The sequence below is a fragment of the Dromaius novaehollandiae genome, chromosome W (genome assembly GCF_036370855.1).
Source record: "Dromaius novaehollandiae isolate bDroNov1 chromosome W, bDroNov1.hap1, whole genome shotgun sequence".
NCBI lineage: Eukaryota > Metazoa > Chordata > Aves > Casuariiformes > Dromaiidae > Dromaius > Dromaius novaehollandiae.
Genome location: NC_088130.1, coordinates 23263341 through 23289537, shown reverse-complemented (window position 1 = coordinate 23289537; position 26197 = coordinate 23263341). Strand labels below are relative to the sequence as shown.

General features: G+C 40.1%; 1 protein-coding gene across 7 annotated transcripts in view; it reads left to right on the top strand.

Moving 5' to 3' along the window:
- LOC135323420 (GRAM domain-containing protein 2B-like) overlaps positions 1-11610 on the top strand; it is a 44106-nt gene extending 32496 nt beyond the window's left edge. For 6 of the 7 annotated variants that reach the window (XM_064500702.1, XM_064500703.1, XM_064500707.1 and 3 more), the window contains exons 6-15: positions 762-857; positions 1815-1886; positions 2004-2084; positions 2711-2822; positions 4560-4682; positions 4862-4949; positions 5401-5502; positions 7374-7467; positions 9741-9845; positions 10370-11610. In XM_064500702.1, the coding sequence (XP_064356772.1) occupies positions 762-857; positions 1815-1886; positions 2004-2084; positions 2711-2822; positions 4560-4682; positions 4862-4949; positions 5401-5502; positions 7374-7467; positions 9741-9839 (867 nt within the window). In that variant the 3' untranslated portion in view covers positions 9840-9845; positions 10370-11610. The remainder of the gene's footprint in view (positions 1-761; positions 858-1814; positions 1887-2003; positions 2085-2710; positions 2823-4559; positions 4683-4861; positions 4950-5400; positions 5503-7373; positions 7468-9740; positions 9846-10369) is intronic. The other variant, XM_064500704.1, reaches the window with a different exon arrangement.
- Positions 11611-26197: the final 14587 nt, after the last annotated feature.

The window sequence follows — 26197 nt, the reverse complement described above, 5'->3', positions numbered from 1 at the left end:
CTGCTGCGTTTGCCTCATCGGTCAGCTCTGGGCTTTTTAATTGAAAGTCAAAGCAGCAATTCAGTCGTTTGTAATGTGGGGTTTATAAGAAGCACCCATACAGAATATCTGAATTGAAATACTCTGAAACTTAGCAGGTAATTTTTTCCCACTAATGGAGTTGAATGTAAACAAAAAGCAAGAAGGAAAATTGAGTATTTTTCAGTGAAAATGTAGAAAGGGTGGAATGACACATGGATCAGTTTAAATAAGTCAGTGGGTGTGTGGGTATTGGATCTTTTGACATACTGAAGGACAAGCTGTTTACTCAGCTGCTTGCTGCAAACTAAGGGCTCTGAAAGTGGTGAGGAAGAGCAAGAGTTGTATGTTCATTGTTCAGCAAGCATCACCTGTCTGATATGTTCTGAAACATTTTGTTCCTAAGCAAAGAAACCTAGCTTTAGGCCTGGTTTGTTCTGCAGGTACATAATGAACTGAGCCTGTAGTCTTGGAAGAGCAAAGGCATCAAAAAGACAAAGCACAAAAAATAAAAGCTTGAATTGGTATCTGATTAAAAAAAAGTAAAAACAGTTAAACAGTATTAGTCTGAAACCATACCTGCTCCACATGGAATGCTAAGAACAGGGACACAGAGAAATCTTTAAAGGAAGAGTGTTGAAAGTCTGACTTATTGCAGTTGGTAGGTTGGGCTCCTTGTGAAAGAGCATTCAGACTTGTACGCTTGTATTGGAACTCTAACAGATATGATGGTCTTGTTTCAGATTAGTATACCTGTGCTCTCAGTGACACTACTAAAGAAAACCAAAACTGCCCTCCTTGTGCCAAATGCTCTGATCATAGCAACACTTACAGATAAAGTAAGTACTGGAAGGGGGTAAAGCTATCATACCTTGCCTGCTTTCTTTTTCCTTTTTGTCCTCTTTCCCCTACTTATGTGCACTTGTCATGAGGGTTTCTTAAAGGTGCCAGCTGCCAGTTCATCCAAGTAGAAGATTGGCCACATGTGCCTGTTTAGGTTGAGAATCCTGGAAGATTTTTTGGAGGTAATTTGGGCTTACTCTTCACCCTTTCTTCTGACAGGCAGAAGGCTTTTTTCCTTCCCCTAACTCCCTGTCTTTTTTTCTTTAGACATACAGTAAACAGACCTATGTAGAACTTGCTGAGAAAATAAGAAAGGAAATCTCTGGATGCCACCTGTTCTCTATATTCCATCATTCCCTGTTCTCCAAGACTGCTGACTGGTGGCACTGAGGGAACTGAAGCAGCTGGTCCAGAAAGCAAGTGCAGGGAGAGTTACCTGCCCAGCTGGCAGTTCTGACAATATGCTGGATTTTACTTGAGTCTCTCATCTGCTCAGTAATGCCATAGATGCAACAAAATACAGTGACTCACAGTGATACTCAGGAGTAACTGCATCAATCAGCAGAAAACCTGATCGTCCTAAGGGCAGCTTTAGAACCAGGCTACTTTTATTGCACAACCAGGGAGAGGATGTACAGTGAGTTGTGTTTTGAAAGGGTTAGGGAAAACATAGTGCACAAAGTCTTTAAAAAAAAAAAAAAAAGAAAGAAAAACCCCACTAGGTTACACTCTAGGTGTTACAGCAGGGCATGGTAAATTCTGATGTGCCTTTTATGCTCCTTGTGATTAACCTCTGCTCATAGGCTTAGAGGAAGTGATGTTTGTCTTTGCTGTATGAAAGTCCTTGAAAATAGTTACTTGATCAGCAAAGCCATATACTACTTTTATTTAGATAAAAGGAAGTTTTTACTGTGTGCCTTTTCCCAAACAGTTTTGGAACTTTTGTTTTTCAGTACATGTTTGTCTCCTTGCTCTCCAGAGATACCACCTACAAGCTATTAAAATCTATCTGTAGACATCTTGAGGTAAGTACTAATGGAAGTGAAGATGATACATAGATTTATTATGTTCCTACTACAGCTCTTCTGCTTTTAAAGGTTAGGCAGTTTCTAACTGTGTTCATTGCTAAAACTTTTTTTCAGGATATGAGTGTCGGCAACAGTCCCAATCCCTCTTCGGCTGAAAACAGTTTCAGAGCTGATCGTCCTACAACTCTGCCCCTGGTAAATGACTTGGGTGTTTGTTCTCTTGTTGCATGGCACCATTCATTGTAAGCCCTGTTTATGTCCTAAACTGGAGCAAATCATGCCCTTGTTTCTAAAACTTCCATGAGCTTTTCAATGTCAGGAAGCAGTGGAAGTGATTAGCATAGATGTATTTTGATCTGATCAGATGCAGTATGTGTGCGCACATATGCTATTTCTAGCAGTCAGGTTTCATGGTGCTCTGTACTGACTTATGGTTGCTGCTTCCCCTGCTGTGGATGGCAATCCAACATGGTTTTTGAAGTGTTTCTAGCTGCAGTCCTTCTACAATCCAGTTCAGGCAACTGAAAGAGATGTATAGCCATGCGATGACTAGAGTCTAACTTAACGGTCTTTCTCTTGCTAATGTACCTAAGCTTTTTACCTAAACTAAGGCAGGGGATGAGACTTAAGCTTGAATTCTGGTAGTCATAAAGTGCTTATTGTGCTAACTTGATCTTGGCATCTTGATACTGGAGCTTGTTCCTGGCCAGCCAGTTTTAAATCTCTAATCATTGGTTCAGTTTCTCAAGGGAGCTCAAAGGAAATCAGGCTGTTTAGATTTAGATCAGGGCTGATCTTTCTTGTGACTCTTCCCCTATCAGGATTTCAATGAAGACTATTCTGATCTGGATGGTATAGTGCAGCAGCGGAGACAAGAGATGGAGGAGTCCAGCAGTACAGGCTCCCAAACCCCGGAGCTGGAACGCTTCCAAGGTGAGAGTGGTCATTGGGCCCAAGAAAACAGGAATGGCATAGCTCAACTTTGCTTCCATAATCCCCTTCTGATGTGGAGGTGCATCTCAGTTCACCCCAGTCTTGGAGAACAACTTTAATGTCCTCCTTGGAGCCACAATAGCTGGATTTCCATCACTGTACACCTGCCTTCTTAATCTAGAGTTAAGTAATCATTCTGTCAGCAGCAGATCTGGTTCATGTCACTACTGCCTCCAGTTGCTTATTCATGCTCTGTCTGCTCCGCACCAGCCCAAAGATTTTACTCTATCAGCTATGCCAGCAGAGATGTAATGCGAGAGGTGTTCCTCCTTTAAAGACAAAAGAAACTATTAAAAAGTAGTTCAAGTCAGTGTAACTTCTTCTGATCCATTTAAAAAACTTGATGTACAGAGGTGGGTTTTGACCATCAGGAAAAATTTTTTGATATGGTTGGGTATTTTTGTTTTGCTTTATTCTTTTCAGTCATTAAGACACTTGAAGATACTGTCCAAATTGATGTTTTTAACACTACTGCTGATAATTTTATATACCTCAAATTCTTCACATAATCTGTCGTCATGTTACACAGAAAAACACTGCATATATGAGAGTTCAAAAATATGGCAGAACTTATTTTATATGGCACATACTGAATGTCATTAGCAGCAAGATCCTATGGTATTATTCCACATAATATGTTTATATATATTAATGTGTTCGTATTATTACTTCAGGTTCTATCTTGACTATAAAAGAACTTGTATGATTAGAAACTTGTCTGTAGCCATTACTTTTAAGTGAAACATTATCAATCCTCTCTTTCTTAAATAGTAGTTTTTAGTTGGGTTAGTTCCTACTTGACTCTTCTTTTTCCTGTGTCTTTTGTTTAGCTCTGATTTGGGGTTATTTGCTTTCATTTGTTGTTGGTATTTACTTGGTCTATATATAATTTTAATTGTTGGTGTTTGTGAAGCAACAATTAAATTGTTTTGATGTTACTTGCTGAATGAACGCTTCTGAATAATTATCTAACTTGCTGTCTTGCTCCCTGAAGGCTAATAACTACTTCAAACTGTTCTGTTTTCCTTTCCACAAAAAAAAAAAATCCAGCTAAAAATATCTAACAGAAATGAGGTGGGGGAAACCTATCACTTGTAATTCTTTTTCTTTTTCATCCTTAGAACAGTCCTGGATATGCAAGGCAAAACAACAAACCAAGTAAACAAAACTGAATGTGACTGGATTTTTCTGTCCTGTCTCACTCAGATGTCTTTTGCATAACAAATGTCAGGAACTGGAACTATACTATAATTTTCTTTTTAAAGTAATAATCCAATATCTCCATTTGATGTCGTTAAAGTTGCTTGGAATCATCACTGCAGCATATTCAGTCCTCTTGAGAGATGACTTTTGTTTCTGTTTACAGCCTTCTGACTGGCAAATTCAGTGATAACCTGCAAAGTTTGCATGGGTTGCCATCTTTCAAAGGGCCTGGAAATATAAATGCACCGTACATTATCCTCTTCAAATCCAGGCCCTCTATTTTGCAATCGTGTGGAACTACTATGCAAACTCTTCAGAAATCTTAAGACCACTAAACCATCTGCTGCTTTCTATTGAGTCCAGAAATGCTTCTCTTAAAACCCTCCTGTTCCCCCACTCCTTTATTAACTTAAGTTACTGATAGTTTCCTTTGATTTCATATTTCAGCTTTATTAAAACTATTGCTTTTGACAGATTATCATGTTATTGAGACACAGACCCACTTGAAAGTTTCCAAGACTGAGGCAAAGCCTGTCCGTTCAGATGTACACAGTAAACGTGTACCTGAAGGAAAAGCCAGGAACACTCCTCGAAATGGTAAGGAATTAAGGGAAGATCTTCAGCTGGGGTTAGATAAGTCCACATAGTTGTGTCAGTTCACATTAGCTGTGGAAGATCTTTCCCTTCGTTTATATCCCTTGTTGCATGCTTGCAAACACCATTTGTCTGCCTTGGTCTGCTTTGATTAAAATGACACTTTGTTCTTCTCCTAACAGGTGATTCTGAAGCCTTCAGGTTCTTCCACAAAGTGAAGTCCCAGGAGCTTTTATCTCTGAACCAAATACTTATATTCTATGCAGTTCTGTAAGTGAACAATTAATACCAAGATTGTCAAAATATTAGGATTTTCTTAGGTTTACAGAGATTAATGTCATCTAAGCTTCACTTGAAAAAGAGGAGACTGAGGGGGATTGTGGCCTTCATACTTTTCAGAAGTAGAAATGCCAGGGCAGACTTCACAGGCCTTTTACTTGTAGAAGCAAAGGAAATTTTGGTTGGGGGAATGTTAGAGTTTAACTACTTGCAAGTTCATTCTATGTGGCACTTAACAAAGCAGTACTACACAGCTGAGACTTTCAGAGCTGCTTGAGTGCCACTGAACTGTATTCCTGAGGCGTTTTTAAGAACGACGCCTTTACAGTACATGTACAAATAACAATTTAAATGGCTCTCACTGTTGAACCTGTCAGGTACATCTTAAGTTCCCACGTCCCTACAAACTCAGCTGACATACCTTACTTTTTCTCTCTTACAGTGTCTGTGTATTGATATTTTCTACCTTCTACATGAGATATAAAATCAATGTCCTAGAGGAACGTCTTATTTCCATGACATCCTTTGAGTCACATGTTAAGGAGTAAGAATACATTCTGTAAAATTATTTTTAAAGAACTTTTTTCTAGTATCTGTCATGCTCATCTATGTTCTTCAGAAACCCTTGTGATACTTCAGTACCCTGTAGTTCTTATATCTGTGCTAGCCCCATCTAATAGCTTTCTGTCTGCGGCTTTTAGTACAAGTGTGATATGTTGTGGTATATGACTGCCTTCAGCATGTTTCAGATAGCTGTAACTTCATGGAGTTAACTACCGAAATGAGGTCCTTTCCCGAGCAATGATTCTGTGTGGGAGGGTGAAATGTAACTTCTGTCTTCAGTCTTAATGTCACTTGATTAGCTTCAGGCTAATTCATCTACATTGCTTTTATAATGTTTTCTAAATCTTTGGGCTACCTACATTCTTGTTTAAAAACTGATGTCCTGTCTCACTTAAATTTTTTTTTAAAAAAAAAGAAAGTTCTTTGCATATTTGAAGAGAAATGGCAGAAAGCTAACAAACAGGAAAAGGAGGTGAGGACTGCTCTGAATATAAATTAGAGTAACGGCATGTCATTACCTCATGTTGAGAACAGCTAAGATCCTCTTAGTGCCCAGAAAGTTTGGGGATGGAGCAATGTAGGACTGCTGATGTTTTTCTTAGACATCTCCCAGCGCTACTTTGGTTCTATTCTGCAGCTGTGGGCGGAACCCAGGTCACAGATGTGAATCTACCCCCCGCTCTTTTCTTCTTTTCCTCCATGTTATATGGACAGGAAATCTGCAAACGGGTAGTACAGAGGCATATAAAAAGATGCCACTGTAAGTTATAGTAGCTTCCTACCCTTTTCCCAGGATGGAATATAGTTCAGTTGGACACTGCTGAGAAAACTCACCAGTTTCTTTAGGATTAAATTTTGAGTTGACTCTTCTCTGCTTCTTGTAACTGAAATTTTCTGAGCTGCCCTGGAAAAACACAGCTTAAAGCCCTTTGTAAATCTCATTGCAAAACCTGCAGCCACATGTAGTGTGAGTGGGAATGGTGACACAGCCTGCCAGCTGGAAAAGCACCACTTGAAAAAGGAGAAGGAAAATAAAATTCAAGCTACAGCTGCACCCAGGCTAGCCGCAGTTGCCCACTAAGAGCTTCAGACTTGGTGCAAGTTCTTGAGTAAGGTTGCTTGTTAGTTTAACTTTCTTTGATAATCCATCAGTGTGACAAATAGGTCACTCTGACAATGCGCTCTTGGTCACATTAAGGAACAGCCGTGCTGCTTAGGATCCAGTTGCTCTTAGCTATGTTCTGTGGACAGCAGCAGCACTTGCGTGTGTGTGTCAGAGGGCAGAGCTAGGCTCTTGATAACAAACCTCAAGGAAGAGGAAGGAAGTGGTTCTTTATCTGAAACAGGCTTGCATTTATATTTTATTGACAGTGCAGAGAGAGGGGTAAACGTGCCTAATAGTAGGCAATGTTAAAAGCTATTCTCCCACTTCTGACATATTTTGATTAACAGGATACTGTGGCCCTCTTCTGAAGCACTCTTTTACTAACAGGAATCTCCCTGTTTTCTATTGTGCTGATCCCAAACAGTACAAGATAGAAAGTGACCTAATGTGCACTTTTACAGTGCCAAGGGGTTGGGCTTTTTGGTTTCCTCTAAATCACAAGACACAGGGAACTTATGCAACTTTTCAACTTACTACTAGTGGAAATAGCTGTAAAGTTTTCCATCCAAACTTCTGGAGAATGAGACTTCACAAAGAATGTAGTCAAGAGTGACTTAGGCATATGTTTCTGTAAACAAGTACAGTTCAAAGTGTTAGCATTCAAAGTATTTCCATCTGCATATATCTGTTCTGTGTTTTTCCTCTTTTCATTTCCCTTACACTTACTTCCTTCTTTTGTTTGACAGACAACCAGTACGCCAAGGTTTGGGATCCCATCTGCAAATTAATGCTGATGCCCTCTGTGATGAGTTAACTGCTAATCTTATAAAATTGGAAAAGGTAACTTTATGATATGAGGCAAATGCTGTAACACTAATCAGGTTCTTACAGAATTTCTAGTTTGCTATGCTGAAAAGTGCTAAATTACTTCCAGATCTGATACCAAGAGCAGCATGTTTTCCTATCAGAAATACTATTATTGCACTATAAGTTAGCCCAAGTACAAGCATCAATATGTGTGAAAGTTTTCCTTTATGATAGGCTGAGGCTTAAGACCAGGAGTACGAGTAAACTGGACACTTCAGGGGTGATTACTGCATTTCATGATCTTGATTCTGGTCCACCAAGGCTAAGGATTCTGAACTTAACCTTTTTCATTATTACTTGATGACATTTCCTGTGGGTGGGTGTGGGTTCTTGGTGGGTGTGGTTTGTTGTTGTTTTTAAAGGATAGGGCTTTCATATGTAGCCAGCCTCTCCGTACAAAGTGGCTGAAATCTGCCAGTTTCTCTTCAGTAACACAAATGCTGCTGTGCCAGCTGTGTGATTCCTTATAGCTGATCTTTACTCTGTCATCCTCTAATTGCAAAATTAAATGCACTTGCTGACTTGAGCTGCCTACCTACTCAAAACAAGAATGGGTGGGAAGCCTTTTTTCCACTTTAGGTGTATCAAACATACACAAAAGTTTTGGGGAGGAGAGGGTGCCACTGGCCAAGCATGAAAAAATGATCAGTGGTGTAAAAACAAAGTTATTTGAATTGCTATGTACTTAAATCACAGGGGATATTTTTGCCTCTGTTTCTAAAACTGAGTGCTTGCCAAGGTCTTTCAATACCTGTTTCTCCCAAAGCAAGTTTCTCAAATTGCATGAAGCTAAGATTATATGATGTCACTGTTTACTGCGGTGCAGAAGTTTCATGACTCTGCCAAAAAACAAATGGGAATCCTTCCCTTCACCACCAACCCCTTGTCTATGGAAATCTGGATTAATGCCAACATGACCCCTCTCTATGCTGTGAATAATAACAATATGAATATGAGGGGAAAAATGCTCACCAGATGACTGCGAGATACTATCTTTGGCCAAACTACGCCATTTAAGGGATTACTGCCTTCTGGCGGTCTGGGTCAGGCCCTCAGCTGGCGGGATGGCTCATGGGAGACCTTACTTCATTTCAGTGGGAAGCCAGCCAGCCTTTTGCAGCAGGGCTAAGCCGTTTCACAGTCCCTTATATAGTCTCTGCTGGGAGATGCAGTAAAAAGCAGCTGGATGGTAGTAACATTCAGTATTTCCTGGAGAAGTGGCTCTCTGTCCTGAATTAGAGGGGCTTAAGCCATGTGCTTTGCTCAATTAGTGTCTAAAGAATTGAACCTTTAAATAAGTCTTAGCTTGTCTTTGCAAAATACTTGTCACTATCAACTGCTAGTGATTTCAGCTAAATGGGTATCACCTGTAGCTGCTTATTACCACACCCTGGTCCTCTCTAATCTGGATCAGTGGTTGTTAAACAGTATGCCCGACCCTACCCTTGTACTGCAAAACTGGTAGAAACCTAACAGCCTTATGCTCTTTGAGCAAAGTTACTGCTATCACTTTACCTGTGTCTTATGTCTTTGTGAAAAGTGCTAGTAACTGACTGCAGCTGGCTTTGGCAGTAAAGCTAACATAAAAGTTTGTTTTGTGTAACTTGTCATCTCTCCCCCTCCCCTCCTGTGCCACTGCAGCATTATAAACTGGAGCATTATAATGATCTGGGTTAAAATCTATGAATTACTCTCCAGTTAACAAATGTTCAGTACAAGATTATGTTGCAATGACTCATTCAGTGTGACCTTGTGATTTTTACCAACTGTATTGCATACTCGGCACTAGGCATGTCCATAGCTTAGCAGGACACTGCTTTGGCATTTGAGTGTTTGTTTTTGACAGGCATCATAGGTTGCTAAAATGCACCATATCAGAGTAGAGGGTTAAATTGGGGAAGAGGATGTGGCTTAATGGAACTTCTTCCCTTATTCTAATGTAGCTTGTTAATGAGAAATGTATGTGTAGAGTTAATTGAGTCTTATAAAATTAGCTGCTGCTTACTGTTCTCATTTCTCCCAAATGCTTTTCTTGGAAAAGAGTGTGCGTATGGGCTAGAAATCATGACACAGAATTAAGAAATGGCATCCTTGAACATGAAGTACAATAGCTCCTCAAATAACTTTAAAGTCTGAAATTAGCTGTGACTAAACCTTCCGTAGACAGTGCTTTCTAGTTACTGAGATGCAGAGAACACATGTGCCATGGGATGTGGCTCGCTGTATCCCTTTCACTCTGCTTTTAGGGACAGGAGAATGGAGGGGGGAGAAACAGGCTGTGTAAATCAATCTGTGCAAATTATCCTGAGGATGTGACTGCCTGGCATTGCCTTCAGCAGAACTGAGAGAAAGTGAGTAATTGACAGTTGGTGCATGCAACATGTCTGCTCATGGTTGGAAGATCCTATGTTGCTGCGCACAGGTCATAGCCTATGTAGTTGATGCTGTCGTAAAACTACTTGAATTATGCACTTAAACCTAAAAGTTGTGATTTTTGAAGTCTGAGGCTTTCACTGAGTTTTCATCAGGTTTAAAATACTGGGGGGCGTTTAATCCATTTCTGTTTCTTTCTAGCTCTAGAGTTTTTTCTTCTATTACTATCTCATGCCTGAGGAGGATCTATAGGAAGAGATTGCAGGAGAAGATCATAAGCTGTATCACCTTGATTTCAGTTGCTCAGTTGGGCAGGCTGCTGGCTCACTGTATCTAGATGCTTTCTTTGAGCCTAGTGCAGAAAGCATTTAACATGCATACCGTGGGTATAAGTAGCTGTGACAGAATGCATACAGAGAGTACTGAAGAGAGTATGTTTTGACTTTTAAAATGCAGTATGACACTCCCTGCCTCCTAATTGTCTTTTGTCTCTTTTTCTAAGATACAAAACAACTTGCAAAGACTACTTGAAGATGGTGAATGAAATGTTGATGTTCTCGGACCTCTTCAGACCTCAGTCTTCTGCTCCTGACAAACAGTTCCAAAAGAGCTCTGCTGGCCAGAGTTCAAGCTTCTTATTTTTGATCCAAGCCAAGTTTAAACTACTGTATATCTCATGTCACAATGTAGAAAGTCAGTCTATTCTTGAGCAATTACATATATCTATATATTTTGAAAATAAGTTTTTTTCCTTCTCTGTTGATGTGTGAAATTAATGGATTTTATAGCTTGTTTGATTCTAGACTTGCTTACACCAGTGTAAACCTGGTGTGACTGCATTTTACCTCAGCATTTTTTTTCCTGTCCTTTGTCACACAGGTGTAAATGGGAAGAATTTCAGTCATGACCTATCACATGCAGAAGTGTGGTGCGTGAATGAGCTGGGTATCTCACAACTGTGGCTCTGAATCAATGCTGTGCTCTTGGTTTTCACTCCTTTCAGACCTAGCATCCCAAAGATCAGAGAACAGACATCTCTGGATTTGATTCTGTGGAGTCCTGAGTGCTCAGTATGTGCTCAGTTCTCAGGTGCTGTAAATAGGCTCAATTTCACTGTCTGTGGCACTGCATCACTGCTGAAGGTGAGGTCTGTTGCTACTGGGCATTCAATTTCCATTGAATTCAAACTTGAAATATGTATGGACTCACCAACTTAACAATCAAACTGCTTGTAGTTAGCAGTATGGGTGTGACATGTCTGCACAGCTTAGAAAAGCTGCTGTAGTTTTTCTATCCACTCATACAGTCTCTGTCCATTAAGTTACTCAGCGCTAAGAGCTGCAGTCAGCATTTCTAGAGTCTTGGTTGGCTGAGCAAGTGCAATTCATGTTCCAGCTCATGGACATCTAGTTTTTGTGACTCCAGAGACTGGATTTTTCCACATAATAAGAACTGGCAAATTAGTGATGTAGCAATAGAAACAGTTTCAGTAGAGTGAATGAAAGAAAATGGATGCCTGCTTTGTTATATTTAAACTATTGTTTTCACAGTGCCTGAGATGGGATAACTGATTTTTAGCTTTCTGATTCACAAAGCAGGCTAGTTAGTTTTAAAAAGCAATATTTAGGATTATATCAGTTAGTATCTGTAAAGTAACAGTATTGTTTATATATGCTATGCATTTTATAACCATTTCTGTGAAATGTATCTTACTTTGTTTAAATAAACTTTTTGTAAAACAAATGACTTGGAAGTACTATAATTTGGGTCAACCCAATTCCATCCACCTGTTTTAGTGAAATGTGATATTCATGATCTGAGTAGGCTTATACCTCACAGTCCAAAGCTTGACTGCTCAGTGGGCAGGAACAATTTTCTGCTAATGTTTCCTTTTACCCAGCTATACTCTATAGATATTTTCCCACACTGAGGAGACAGAACAGTAGGAGCAATTTTGGCCTCCAGAGTGATTCACAATTCCTACGAACTCAGGCAGACTTGACTGTTCTCCCTGTATGGCTTCTGTCCTTCCTTCCTTCCTTCCTCAGCCAGTTTGGGATTACTGGAATCAAGTTTTTCCAAGAGAACAGTTGAAAAAAGCTGTATTTTATTCCTTACTTTGCCCTCATTGTCTTCTAGTAGTTCCATAGCTTATACAACTTTCTGGACTCTTAACTCTTCCTCCTTTTCCACTTTCCTCCTTTTGGTGTTTCTTTTAATAACAGAATTATGTAGGCTTTTCCAGTGGTACTTTAAAAACTGAAGACACATGTCCCCTCTGTCAAGGGAACTTCAAGGAATCTTGATTATATTCACCAGCTGAACTGAACTGGCCTGTTACTCCACTACATCAGTGAGGATGGGGCTTTGCTGTAAAAAAAAAAAAAAAAGAAAGAAAGAAAAAAAAAGAAAAAGATGGAGAGAGAATATTTGGTAGGTACTTTTAGGAAGTAAAGGCTGAACCCCTATCATCAGCCATTAGTGAGCACAGTAATAGCAGGAGTGACTTAGTAATCCAGGGCAGGCAAGTGCCCTTTAGCCTGCATGGCAGTGTGCCAAGGAGCCCTGAGTCTGGACAAAGGTGAAGCAGTCTTTTCAAAAGGAGGACAAGCAAATTGCCCACAATTACAGATCATTGCTGTGTGGCTGTTGGACCTTGTGGCTGTGTATTCACCTCAGATCTCATTTCATGTGGCCACGTTTTCTCAGCCTTGGTTGGTACCTTCCTCATTTTCCCAGAAGCAGAAAGAGGATGGCCTCAAGGATTTAATACTATTCAGAATATGGGCAGGCAATGACTCACAAACTGGGAGATAAAAGCTTGCACAAGACCTTGTGGGGGTAAAGTTTAGAAGTGTGGTTTGAGCCAGAGTGGTTTGTCCTAGTCCTGTTTGGAGGGAGGGAAATAACAGCAGCAATGATGAGCAAGGAAAAGCTGCTCCCTCTGAGTAGTGGAGAGAGGCAAGGAGTTAGGGGCTTCTTCCCTCCTTGCATTTGAGCTGATACAAAGAAAGGCCACAGAAGGAGTCCTGCTGGTCTGCAAGGATGAAGTACTAGTTGCACTGCAACAGGAGGAAAGATGAGCAACTTCGGGGAAGTCAACCTACACCAAGTGTTTATCACACAATAACTAATAATTTGCTGCACAGACTGTCTTGAAAGCTGATGGAAAAGTCTTTTTAATTGTATCTGTCTGTCCCTAACAGTTTATAGGCTGGAAAAGACAAGGACTTGGCTCCATCAGCTGTGAAGCATGAAATATTGTCAGGTTCTGGCAAGACACTTTGAAACTGCAGGTTTATGGAAGGCAACGGGGGCACATCACTAATGGTTTTTTTTCCCTCTGTGCAGTTGCTGACCTCAATTTTTCTTCTCAGCAGGCTTAGTCCAACTGTCTTCAGTTAACATCAGTCCTTGCCATAAGAAAGTAAAACAGCTGCTTGATATTCTCCATCTCATAAGAAGAAAATGATTTTTGAAGCAACTGCCAAGACACTCTGGTTGTGTGAGCAGGTGTTGTAGATAAGACCTGATTTTTCCACAGTGCATGCTGAGAATATCCCACAAACAGAGTGGCTAGGGATTCAGGTTTGTGCTACTGCTGGTAAGAAGGAAGCAGCAGCAAATACTCAAAGGAAAGGACAGGAAGATGAGAAGCCCCCTTTCAGCAGAGCATGAACTGCAATAACTTCCTGTTAGCATTTGCAGAAAAGTCAAAGGGGTGTGTATATTTATTTGATTTTTTTTTAATACCATCACTGCTTCCACCTGAATCCTCATGCAGTTGTGTAGTAATGCTCTCCACTTCCCACTACACCTGTGCTTCCCTTGTGCTCTCATTTCTAAGCTTCCAGCTAACAGCCAGTTGATAAACACTAAATAAAGCTTCAGGTTGGTGCCAGCCTGGCCTTTGATGGCTATTGCTGGGATAGCTCAACTGCAGCTGCTAGTGAGGTGTCACTCCTGAGAGCATAGGAGGTTTCACATTTACAGAGCAGGTGTGACATGCAATAAAGACGACGAAAAAGCTGGCTATTTATACAGAGAACTCAGCAAACAGTGTCTTTCGTGCTCAGTGCCGAAGCATGTATGCTTTTATAAACAGTAGAGGAATAACCTGCCAATTTGCTCAAGTGGGAAAATGGACTAATCTCATATGGCACTTACAGATATATTGTTTTAACTCAGTGAAACTTTTTAGCTAAAAGTTGTTGCAGGTAATGAGACTTTACAAAAGTTTTCTGCAGTCTTGGGTTAAAATCAATGTAGTCTGATTTTTATAATTGTGGAGCTTCATGATAGCCTATTGCTTAGCTAATAGGCTAAACAATATATGGCAGTTTCATTTGCCTCTTCAGTTATTCCCTGTTTATCAATACCTTTCTTGGATATTAAATAACAATCAGTCAAATCATTACAAACAACATACACTATGTACACTAGTCAGGAAGATCAACTTTATGGTTACATAAAAGGACTAGCACTCATAAGAGTTTATTCCCTGAGCTTCTACAAGATGATGTGATGCCTAAAACTATTCCTATCCAAAATGTAGGCAGAATTAGCTGGGTTTTAGACTTTCTACTTTCTCTTCTTGATGGCTCTTACTGACCCTCAAACTTCCGTTTAGCCAAATTGGCCAGTGATACTGTGCCAGCTCAGCTTGGATTACATCTCAAAAGATTTGGGTAACTAGTCCTCCATCTTTATGGCAACATGGTTAGGAGCCCTTCTCTACACCTGCCATGGTAGGACCCTCAAAGGGGATGGTCCCAAGAGGGAACTGGTTAGGTAAGTGCTCCCAGACTATCCCAGCAGAATTGGTACAATAATCAGAAGCTTTTCTATAACTATCTTCCATGTATCTGTCATCATCTCCATTAAAATTTACATGCAAGTGGTCAGGCTGCAGCATTGTAGCAAGAAGACTTTGAGAAGGAATTCAAGGCAGTTATGTTAGTGAAGCCTTCCCTACGCTTGTCCTTATAATACTTAAAAAGAGTAGAAAAATATTCCAGATATCCCCTATTGAATATACAGCTGCTTTGTATAAAACACTTCCTCTCCTCCCTCCAATACAGGGCAGGATTTATGCCAAAAACTTCCCTCCCTGGAAGGTCCAAACCCTTTTCACCATTGTAATCCTTGACAGGAAGGAGTAACCACCCTCAGTTGGATGTCTGTTTACCAAGTAGGCATCTGTGCTGAAAAACTTTAGAAATATGTTAGGTCCTTGAGAAGAGCATCCTCAAAATTAGTGCCCTCCGAGTAAGTTTCCAACTGATTAGGCTTGGTAGTAGTTGGCCTCTGAATTCAGTTTAGACAGCTCTTTTTCCCCAGTATCGTGTGTGGAGCCTGTGCCAATATACTGTTGCATATGTGACTTGCTTGCCTTGTCAACTTCTGTACTGAGTTGATTTGGATACTGCTTAAAAGCTCACTATGTTCTTAACATTGAAAAGATCACCTTAGCCTTTTCCAGGCTTTGTATTACAAACAGCAAGCTCAAGTTGTGATGTGTGATGATGCAGGAAGTGCATCCTGTTTTGAAAGTATAATATTCCATATTAAACTTCCTAATGAGGATTTATTAGTCTTTGGCAATGCAGGTAAGCCTGGAGGTTGGGCTATACAATAAAGGCCTCTTCAACTGCTGTTCTTACTTAATGGTACTGATAAGGTAATTTTCCACTGAGTAGGTATTTTACCAGTGCTTAGCAGGAGATTAAAGGGAAATCATTCCAATGTGCTGTCAAGTACAAAATTAAAAACCAGCTCTTCACACAATCTAGAGAGACAGATAGATGAGGGTCCTTCCATGCAAAAAAAGTAATGAGTAACTTAATAACTTAATTATAACTTTATGTGCTGGACCTGGCATGCAGGGCAAAATGTAGCTCTGAATCCTTCCAGCACCTGTGGCTTGCTACCATGCCAATATGCACATGTGGCTGAATTCTGGAGCAGAAGCAAAGGTGAGAAGTTAGCTTGTACTAAAAGCTATTTCCACTATGTATGTAATGAATCATCAACCTTCTCTCTCAAGGATGAATTAGTTGAAAAATACATGCTTTGTGAAAGTGGTTTAAAACACTAGGGTCAAGAGATGTCCTATTCCATCTCTCCCCACCGATTCCCTAAAACTGTTCTTAGGGATGCAACTAATAATTCACAAGAGAAAAAAATCTCTATTACCCAATTTGGAAGGAAGACGGTCGCTGATTTTAAAGACTCAAACTTCTTAATTGTGAGAATACATCTTTCACACTTCCCTTGACACATTTCTGGTTCTGAAATCACTCTTTGACCATCAGAGTAACCCTCCCATTAAAACATTTATTGGTTTGGGGTTTACTTCAATTAATGAAAGCAAGAAGGTTGGATTAGCATTAGGACTAAAGAAAAGAATGTGTTCAGACCTGGATACTAGGCAGCCCCTAACTTTGTTACTCACTCCTGCCTGTTATCCATCCTCTACCTCCATTTCCCTTCTTGTACTGCTCAATGTGACCTGGATGAAAAAGTTGATCTGCTAAATAGTAACCCATCAAAAGAAGGTTAATTTTCTACCAGTTATTTGAAGGTAAAGGAGAGTCGGTAAAACAGCCCTGCATCAAAGAACTGCTTTTTGAGCAATGACTGAAAGAATATACTTAGGAGCTTTGCTGCTATTATTACTTTTTCCCCTCTATTGTTTTCTGTAATTTGATTCCACACAAAGTGAAACAGCATTGGAATACTCTGAGGAAATATCTCTGTGTGCTTGTCCTGTACCTATATGCTTCCCTGAGGATCCACTGCTAGCCACTGTCACAGAGAGAGCTCTGGGTGAGATGGGCCAACTGCATCAGCTAACACTTCCATGCAACTCTGGTTGCTCTCCTCAACTGTAGAAACAAGAGAAAAACTCCTCTTAAGATGTAACAATAGAGGATTGCCAAAGAATAATGTATTTGTCCTTTTTTTTTTTTTTTTTTTTTTTTTTTTTTAGTTTGTGTTCCTTCACGAAGCAGACAGCGACCTATTGAATGAGAGTGGTATTACTAGTTCCAACATACTGAAATCAAGTCTTTTATTCTAAAGCTGTGACAGCCTCTAATAGCAAAGTTGGAAGCATCTCTGTCACAGCAAGTATGCTCCACGATAAGATGGACTGTAGCTAATTGCAATATTCATTTTTCTCCTGACACGCTGACATGCTTTATTGGATTTTTTCTCCTTGTTTTGAATAGTGAAATTAGTCTCTAGGCACTAACTCCAAACACAGACTACCTCCCCCATCTCTTATTTTCTCTATTTATCATTTTTTTTTCCATTCCCTCCTGTTTCTTGAATGAGCAAACACTCCACTCTCTGCTCTAAGGAACAAATCTTTCCCTGAGTTATTGAATCTCTTAATGCTTATAATAAGCTCCTTAAGCTAATACTAGAAATTCCATTTATGTTTCTGCATTTGGTGAAAAACATGGGGGGAGGGAGGGGATTGTGCTAGGGTAATACAGTAACAACTTCATCCTATATTGTATGTCATTTTTAACAATCACTGTAATTTTAACAGTTTCATCACTTTAGATACAATTAATGCAAAATTCTCATGCAAATGATAATCACAAATATATTTATTTGCTTAATCATTTGGGGAATTTTTACCTATGGTATGTGGTATTAGAGATTCATCTAATAACCAAAGGCAAAGGTAAGCTTGTTGGCTCTTTTTACATTCTTGCAACAGAGTAAATCCTATCAATTAATTGTTTTTCATGTAACTGTTCTCTCTTTTATTACATTATTTTGCTGTCCACAATAGAACCCTCTGTGAAAGTATAACCTCTCTGACTATTTAGAAAACTTTTACCAAAGTTTGAAAAAATATTTTGTGATAATCAGGAAAGACAAGTAGATTCCATGTGAATTTTGTAGATATCTGTAAGATATCACAGATGGAATATTCAGGCACAAGATCCTTTTTAATCTTTTATTTGAACACAGAAGATCCCAGCAAGAGAAAAAGTAAGTAAGAACGAAGATAGATATTCACGGCATGTTAGAGTAACCATGTCTAGTTTGTGAACCTTTCTTCTGCCTTTCCTTTTGAAACATACCCTTTTTTTTAGCTTTCAAATTAAGAGATCTTTAAGCTAGTTTGGTTTCCAGAATGTGGGTATTCATTTCAGTCTGAATAGATATACTCTCTCTTTTACAGTGTGTGATAACATATTGCAAAAAATAGAGAAATTCAAATCACATTGACAAATGGAGATTTTAACGTCTAAATCGTAAAACATGCATTTTTTCCTCTGACAGTTCTTCCTCTGATATTGTCATTATCAGTAAGAACACTTCTCTGTTTTGTTTCTGTTTGTTTTTCTCCAACTCCCTGGACTACTTTCCAGTAAAAACTTGTTACAATGTATTCAAGAGTACTTCAATGAATGAGTGAGCATACAACAGCCACTCTGCTCAAGCCCCTAAATTATTTTTACATGGTGTCCTGGGATGTCCAAGAAAGGTGCTTTGGAGTGTGGACTTAAAAATCGCCAAGCGGGACGGGATTTTTCCCTCCTGCTTTCCACAGCCAGTCTGCTCAGGGGGAAAGGCCTGAGTAAAAGATTTCAGTGCCAATCCCCTGCAGGCAAAATCTTTCCATAATGTACCTAGACCAGGAAAATTTTGAAACTTCAGCTCTTAATGCTCACCAATCCTGCTAGTTGTTATGTCTCCCTACGGCATCACCGCTTAAAGGTATGTGTGCCTGCTGTTGGGAGAGGGAGGCACTTCCAGCTCGTGCGTGTCCTCCGCTGGTCCCACTGGGGGCCCGGCTTGCTGGGGTGAGTGGCAGGCTTAGCCTCTGGCTGAACCACCCGGCCTCGTTCCTCACTGCATGGCACAAATATTTCTTCTCAATGACTCAGGGACTGTGGATACCCTAGGAGAGAACCATCTATTCCTCTCCAGGTTGAATTTGACACAAAAATCTCATAAGAGAATAAGCTTGTACACATGCTAACAACCACAGCCTAATGATGGGAGATTGTAGCATGCTTATCAATCACGCTGGGATTAAAAGTGTGAAGTAAGTGCTGCAAAAGTTTTGTCATCATTACAGAGTAACAAGGATGCGCAATCTGAGGAAATGAAAGGCAGATCTTTTATGAGCTGAAACAAAGCCTTGATGCTTGTTTCCTCCAACATACTTTTCCTTACATCTTTAGTCAGTCTAGCACAAATTTTGGCAACCTTATTAACAAGCTAGAAAACTTCTACACACAACAAGCTAGAAAACAGCAGAAAGACATAGTAGCAGCCTGGATTCTTTAATCGATTTATGATGAAGAAATTGTCCAAAGGACAAAACTCTCTATGTAGTGATGGTCTTTATTTGGACTCCAAGGACAATTCCTTATTGCTTTGCACCACATGCAGTTGTGTAACACACATGATAAGGCAATTTAAATGTGAATTGCTGCAGTGGGTGGGAGCATACAGGCTGAGAGGTCTGAGCAAACAGTGGCTTCTGGTTAACAGCGCTGACAGACGTTTGGCAGCAGAGCAAACGACAACATGAGAGAAGCTGCACTGAGCAAGTTGCTGCCAAGCTGCTACTTCAAATATAGATTACTTGAGGGAAAAAAAGGTCAATAATTTTACTACCAAAATCTTGCAGGCCTTCAAAATCATGTGAGGACACAGTTCAGGAAGTGCAAATGAGACAAAATATCCATTGATACCTCTGTTGTGGGACCAGTGGTTCTTCTTGTTCCTCTAAATCATTTGTAATATGCAAATTTCTCTCCCAGGGCTGGCAAATGAAAATAGGAAGTTGCTAACCTAGGATTTTATTGGCAATAACATGCGTCATGCGCTAGGCCGCAGGAGTGCTGGGATTTTTGGATGACTAACACTAGCCTTTCCTTCATTTATCTAGTACTTGCAATGAGCAATCCCTCACAAGACCTATGTGGCCAGCGACATTAGCATTAGTTATTGCACTGCTCTCAAGGGTGTGTGGCTAATGTCTTTCCTGAAGAGATTAAAAATGAGCACAAAGAAATTAGCATTGCCTGACTGCTAAGGGTTTAGCCAAACAGTTGCCTGAGTCACTTCACATGCACACACATTTCTGACCCCTCGTAACATGAAGCGCTTAAGCACGGCAGGCTGTGACAGATGTCCAACCTGCTAGCAGTTGCCTTGGTTAAAGGCCAGTAAGGCTTTCCTACTGCTACCCCTCCTCCTGCTCGCGTGCTCCTTCTTCCTATACTCACCAGCACGCCTATGGTGCAGTTCCCATCCGCATCCCTAATTTGCTTCCAAGAAAATCAGCTGGGTCATTTTAAACAGTGTACAAAGGTGCATTGCTTCACCTGTGCTGCCCCTCTGAACTGGATTAGAGCATCTGAGCAACCAGTCTGCCAGAGGAAGGAGAAGCTGGAGGTGATGTGCACACATGGTAAAAACACATTTATCTCCTAGGACTAACTCTGCAAAAGGCTGCTTTGGACATCTAATTCCCCTTCACTGGCACTTAACCCTATTCAAGAAAGAGCTTGCATGGGACCATCCCTCCCCCCTAAAACCACCACATTGTAAAAGAAAACAGTAATAGCTAGGTTTTGTGAGATTTCCCCCAGCCTCGCTCTGCAAAAAGCTGAATCAGGCAGTCAAAAGCTGTAGGACTCTGGCTTACTCAGCGCTGGGCAGTTCAGCAGGGCACAGAGACAGAGAAGCATAGGCTGTATATGGGCACCACCTGGGATAGGCAGCAGCTTAATTAAGACTTCATTCAGACTCTAATTCAATGCACTAGCCAAAATCCTGCTTTACAGTGCTCTGGCCACAGCTGCGTAAAATAAGCTGTCTTGTTACTGAAACCTCTGTTTTTACCTTGTGTAAAATTGTGATGGGTAACTGTAAAGAAAGACTCATTTTCCTGGATATTTTCTAGACCGGAGCAGACTTCTCTCGGTTTGCAAGGCTGTTGCACAGCTGCAAGAGCACACTACTGTTTTCCTCACAGCCGCTGCAGTCAGGCTGTCACATCTGTGCTTTGCTGGCATGAGGTCTTTATTTGATTTAGGTCTGTCCCCCAAAGGAGGGATGCTGGTATCTCTGACGCCTGGCGACAGGCTCTGTTGACAGTAAATTGGGAGGAAACGGATGAAGGCTATCCTTGCTTGCTTACTCCCCAGCTCTGCCTACTACCCTTGTCGGGGCAAAAGTTCATACCCAGGGCAGCTGAAGGCTCTGAGCCTGCCTTTCAACACGCTGGCGATACGCCAGCACGGTGGGAGAAGCAGAGCTGGGTAGGGAAAAGGAACAAAGGGAAAGACAGGAATGATCTATAAGGGAGACAGAACAACCAAGTTACCACCACCACCCCCTCTTATATTAGCTTACTGAAACTCATGGCCTCTCATCTCCCAGTTCCCAGCCCTTCCAAAACTTGCTGTATATTGGCTAGGAAAGATACACCCAACAGCTCTAAAACTAAATTAAAGCAAGGGTCTGCTTATTCGTTCTCACAGCAGCAGGTGTCCGAGTACCATTTAGGGATTCATCTGCACTCCACATAAAAGAGCAGGGACTGTGCCTTTAGCCTAATATAATGAGATATTATTTCTACGGCAAAAAGGGTGGATAGCTTTTCTCATTTCCTGGAAAATTAAAGCAGCAGAATGGCATATTTCAGAAAAATATCCCTTCTACCGCCATGTCTCCTGGTGAAGAGCTCTAGAGGAAACTGAAGCTGAACAAAGGTAGTTCAGAAAAGAGAGGAGGATGTGAGAACTTGATGCTTTGGCCGTGCTCACTGTACCGACGCAAGCGCTGTGGGAAGACAGCAAGGATTAACACCACCAGTCTTAATTAATTAAACAATCTGGCAGAGACACATACAGCTCCAGATTTTCCACTCCCAGCAAATACAATTCTGGAGTAATTATACTGAAGTGAAACATGCTAAACCAGAATAATGAGAAAAGAAGAGGATAATTATTTTCTGCTCTGCTCCACTGATTTACCAACCCATAATAAAGGCCAACTAATCTTACCTCAGTGCTGAGGGATGAGAAGCTACGAAATGATGATGCTGGTAAACAATTAAAACAAATACAAATCATGGAGATGCTACAGAAAATATGTTTTCTTCTATAGGTATTTACGGGAAAAATTAATCGTCCCAACTTGGGTTATATCACCTGTAATTCTATGCCAGAACTTAGCTTGCTCTCTCTTCTCAGTCATTTAACCCTGTAAGTCAAAATATATGTTTTCTGCTTATCTGAGGACCATCGTGAGCCAAACAAATCACTTAACCTTTCCAAAACACCAGTAGACTCTGAAATGCTAATTTCTTGACCCAGTTTCAAAAAGCCACCAAAGAGGCAAGTTAACATTTGACTTAACAGGAATGAGCAAATTTGTCATTAGAAGAACTCATTTAAAAAGAGTTGTGCAAAGTATGCTTCGTATTTACCATTTCCTATGGGAACAGCTCAACATAGAATAACATAGGCTAAGCTACTGGTCCGGTTAGCTTTCCAGTGAACATTAAAACAAACAGAAGCACCAAAACAAGAATGTTTCCTCTGCTCTCAGATCCTTTTGTTTGCTTTCTATCAGAGCAAATAGTTTGATGGCCGGCCCTACTTTCAGATCCATGCTCCCGTCAATGAATACTAGCAGATTTGGAAGTTTAAGATGATATTGTCCCATAGTGAATATGTGTATCTATGCTTTATCTACCCTAATTTCACATTAATGTGCTAGCTTTAACAGCTTCTGACTCCTTTCCTTGTTCTTATCCAGTTATCCTCTTATCCTTTTATTCCTTTATAACATATCCAAAAACATGCTCTGTCCATCTATTCTGTTTTGTGCACTCTGCCATCTCCCATTTGCCGTAGGCCGACCTCAACTTCCCCAGCATTTCCAATGTAATATCAAGCATCTAAAACATGGTTCAGGGTCCTCTTTCTCCTCTGCAGCACTGGCTGCATCTTTCACCCTGGCTTTACTACCTCCTTCACTGGTGCCTTCCAATTCCTCATTCTCACTTCCAAGGCCCTTCCCTTTTCTGCAGCCAACTCCAGGGCAGCCCAAGTCATGCCAACAGCCGCTTGCTGTCTTCCTGCCGGTTCCCTTGCCCAACTCTGCTGCTTGTCAGACCCTGCAGGGAGTCACTTCATCATTAAATTGGCAGGAAAACAATCAACTAACCAACTAACCAAAAAATTTGGAAAGAAAATTGGGATAGCAGGTAAGAGGGTCACAGCAGCCAATATTGGTCAAAGCTGCTTTGGAACAGCAATGCTTGGTTCATTTATGATCACTAACCACTTTTAGATCATCTACCTTGCACTCCACTCCAACTTCTTTGTTTTTGCCAGAAGTGTCTCTGTCTCTTTTGCTGTCACTCTCTAATCCCACATACCCTTTCCTTGAGCTAAGATCCTTGCATTGTTTTTTCAACCTATGAATATCCAATACCATAAAAAAGTGCGGGGTGATAGCTTGTCTTATATTATATCATGAAACATCACCATAACCTTACTCTGCTATTTGTTCTGCCTCAAATCAAGACCATTTGGGTCAAATTGAGTGAAGGATGTCTCTACTATTCCTTATGGGGCAAAGAGGAATCCCTTATTCACACGAACAAGCAGTTTCTCAAATCCATAATCATGAACCAGTACAATCATAAGCAAATACATACGCATATGAGCTAGAAAGAGGTTTATACTCTGGGGGCTATAGGATTATCTGGCACACTTATGGTTAAAGTAAATTAAAATTAAATTTAAATAAAATTTAAATATTTAAAATGTTTTAAAATTATAAAAATACCAGCAATTGCAGTAAAAAATGTAGTATTTCATCAGTGGTTCATGAAAACTGAAGTGTTGCATTGGTAAGTAGGCTTCTTGAACTAGGTTAGAAGAAATATAACTCAAAGAAGAGGTACATGCTGCACATCGTAAGGTACTTCTCAACAGCAGCAGCCACATTGGACTGAGTGGTTTCCGTCATTATCGCCCAGTCTAAATCATGGGCCAATGGGTAGTCTCTTCAAATCCACAAAAGGTGACAGACCATAAGAGCTCAATAATAGTTTGGGGATTAAACAAAAGCCTTAGAAGTATGAAGCTGGAATTCATTCCCTGCTCTTCCTTCACCTCTTATTTTTAACCTTGTTTGATGTCATTTCATTACATAAACTGCTGGGCTAGCAACACTTGCTCAAGTAAGAGAACAAGCAGTGCTAACTTCATTACTGTTACTAAGGAGGCTTGAAACACCTGTAGGGATAGTGGTAGCGGAGGAAACCACAGTTACTACCAACTTCCAGCTTTCCAGGCTTTAATACTGTGGAATAACGTGCCTTCCTCAAAGACACAGAAAAGTAACTTGCACTGCTTGTTCCCTTCAGCCCAACTTAGAAATTGGACTGAAGGAAAACCCAGCCATAAGGCCAGAGAACAGTAAGGTACTAGGTAAAGTGTGTATTAAATAATTTGTTTTTTCTTCCCTGGAGATGAGTACTGAAGTGAAATATTATTATTTTTATCCTTTGGCTTTTGGAGTTAATGTTTTATATAAGAACTGCATTAATCAACTGAGGCTTAAGCAGTGTGAAGTAGATTTAATTACCAGCTAGGAAGTAATGTTCCCAGCTGTGCTGGAACATAAAAGACATTCAGAAGAAGAGGCTTGTGTTTTACACATCTGCCTAATGAATGCTAAAGCTGTTCTGCGGTGACCTCACGTGCAAGAGAGAATTGAAGAACAAATGCATTCTGCATCTCTTCAGTAAGCTTTACTCTGACCAACAGCGACACTGAGAGGCACACAATGTAAAGAAAAGGCTCTGCTACACCCTACTGTTTAAGTGTCTGCTCCAAACTACAGAATCATTTCCCTGTTATCTGCAGGAAAGCAATAAGTTGTATGAAAAACAAAAAACAAAACAAAAGCAACCAAAAAAACAACAGATAATTTAGCAGGACAAAGTGAAATTGTGAACAAGTATTTATCTTTGTACCTGGCACCTGCAAACGACATTCAAAATACAAGGTTAGATATCTAGCACCACAAAAAGCAGTGTAGTGGCAACTGAGATTTGCAAACAAATAAATTCAATTAATCCGTTAGTTTTCAAACACTAGGCATGCTGCAAAGGACAGCATGTTTTGCACATCAAAGAACACACATTTCAGAATACTGAGCAGAAGACATTGCAAAAATCCTTTCCAATCCATCATTTTTACTTAGGAATTTAGTTTTGTGTGATTACATCATTTGCCCATGTACACATTTTAACAATCTGTGTCCCCTTCCACACTGATTTTTCACTATTCATCATAGAAGCAATTGCTGTATTTGTTTATAAACTTAAAATGACAATTGTAGAATTTGTATTTTTCTTCAGCTACAAAGAATATAGCAGAAAGGAAGTTACTTGCAAGACTTCCCATCAAGATCAATTCACAGTAAACAATACTGTGCTAACAAATGAATTATTGATCACGTGTCATTTACCACTTGTTATTCACTGGTGTTACACATTCAGTGGTAATTAAGTTTATGCAACAGTGGAAGCTGCAAACAGCATTTGTATTAAAACCGCAAGTTCCATTTTGTTGCGCACACCAGTAGCTCCAAGACATATTTTATGAATACTCAAACCGCTTTCCCTGGATGAGATAACCCAGTGACAGCTAATGCAGCTTACAGTCTCCTCAATGGACTTTCCTAATTAAACTAGAAACTGCGAAACAGCGGGTTTACAGTATCTTTAAGCCTACTTTACGTTTATTACTTCATCATAAACATGACTGTTTATAGTCATCTAAATCCTTGCCAAAAACTATTACAATTCACAACTGGAGCTAGTCTTTAAATGGTGCTCTCCCCCAACCTGCTTCACTGAAAGCCATTCAGCTAGTCAATTCAGAGAAGCTTCTTTAACAATAGGTAACTAAATAAATAAAAGGGTAGGGGGAGGCAAGATTGCAAAAATCATCTAAGGAATTCAGAGTTGTCTGGGAAGCAGAAAAAGTGTTAAAAGAATCAGTTGTATGCTACAGGCTTGGACTGTAATGCCATACCAAAAGTCTATGACTGTGCAGATAACATGATCTTTGGAATAGTGCTTTACACACTTAGCAAAAGTCAAAATGAAATTGTAATCCACTAATGGAGACATGTCTTTGCCTATATAAAGTAGATATAATGAAAATTATTCATAATAAACAGAGGTAGTTACAGAGGTGCCTGAAGATGAGAGTCCTCTGCAAGACTACTGAAAAGTCTGTATTGAAGAAGCGATCAT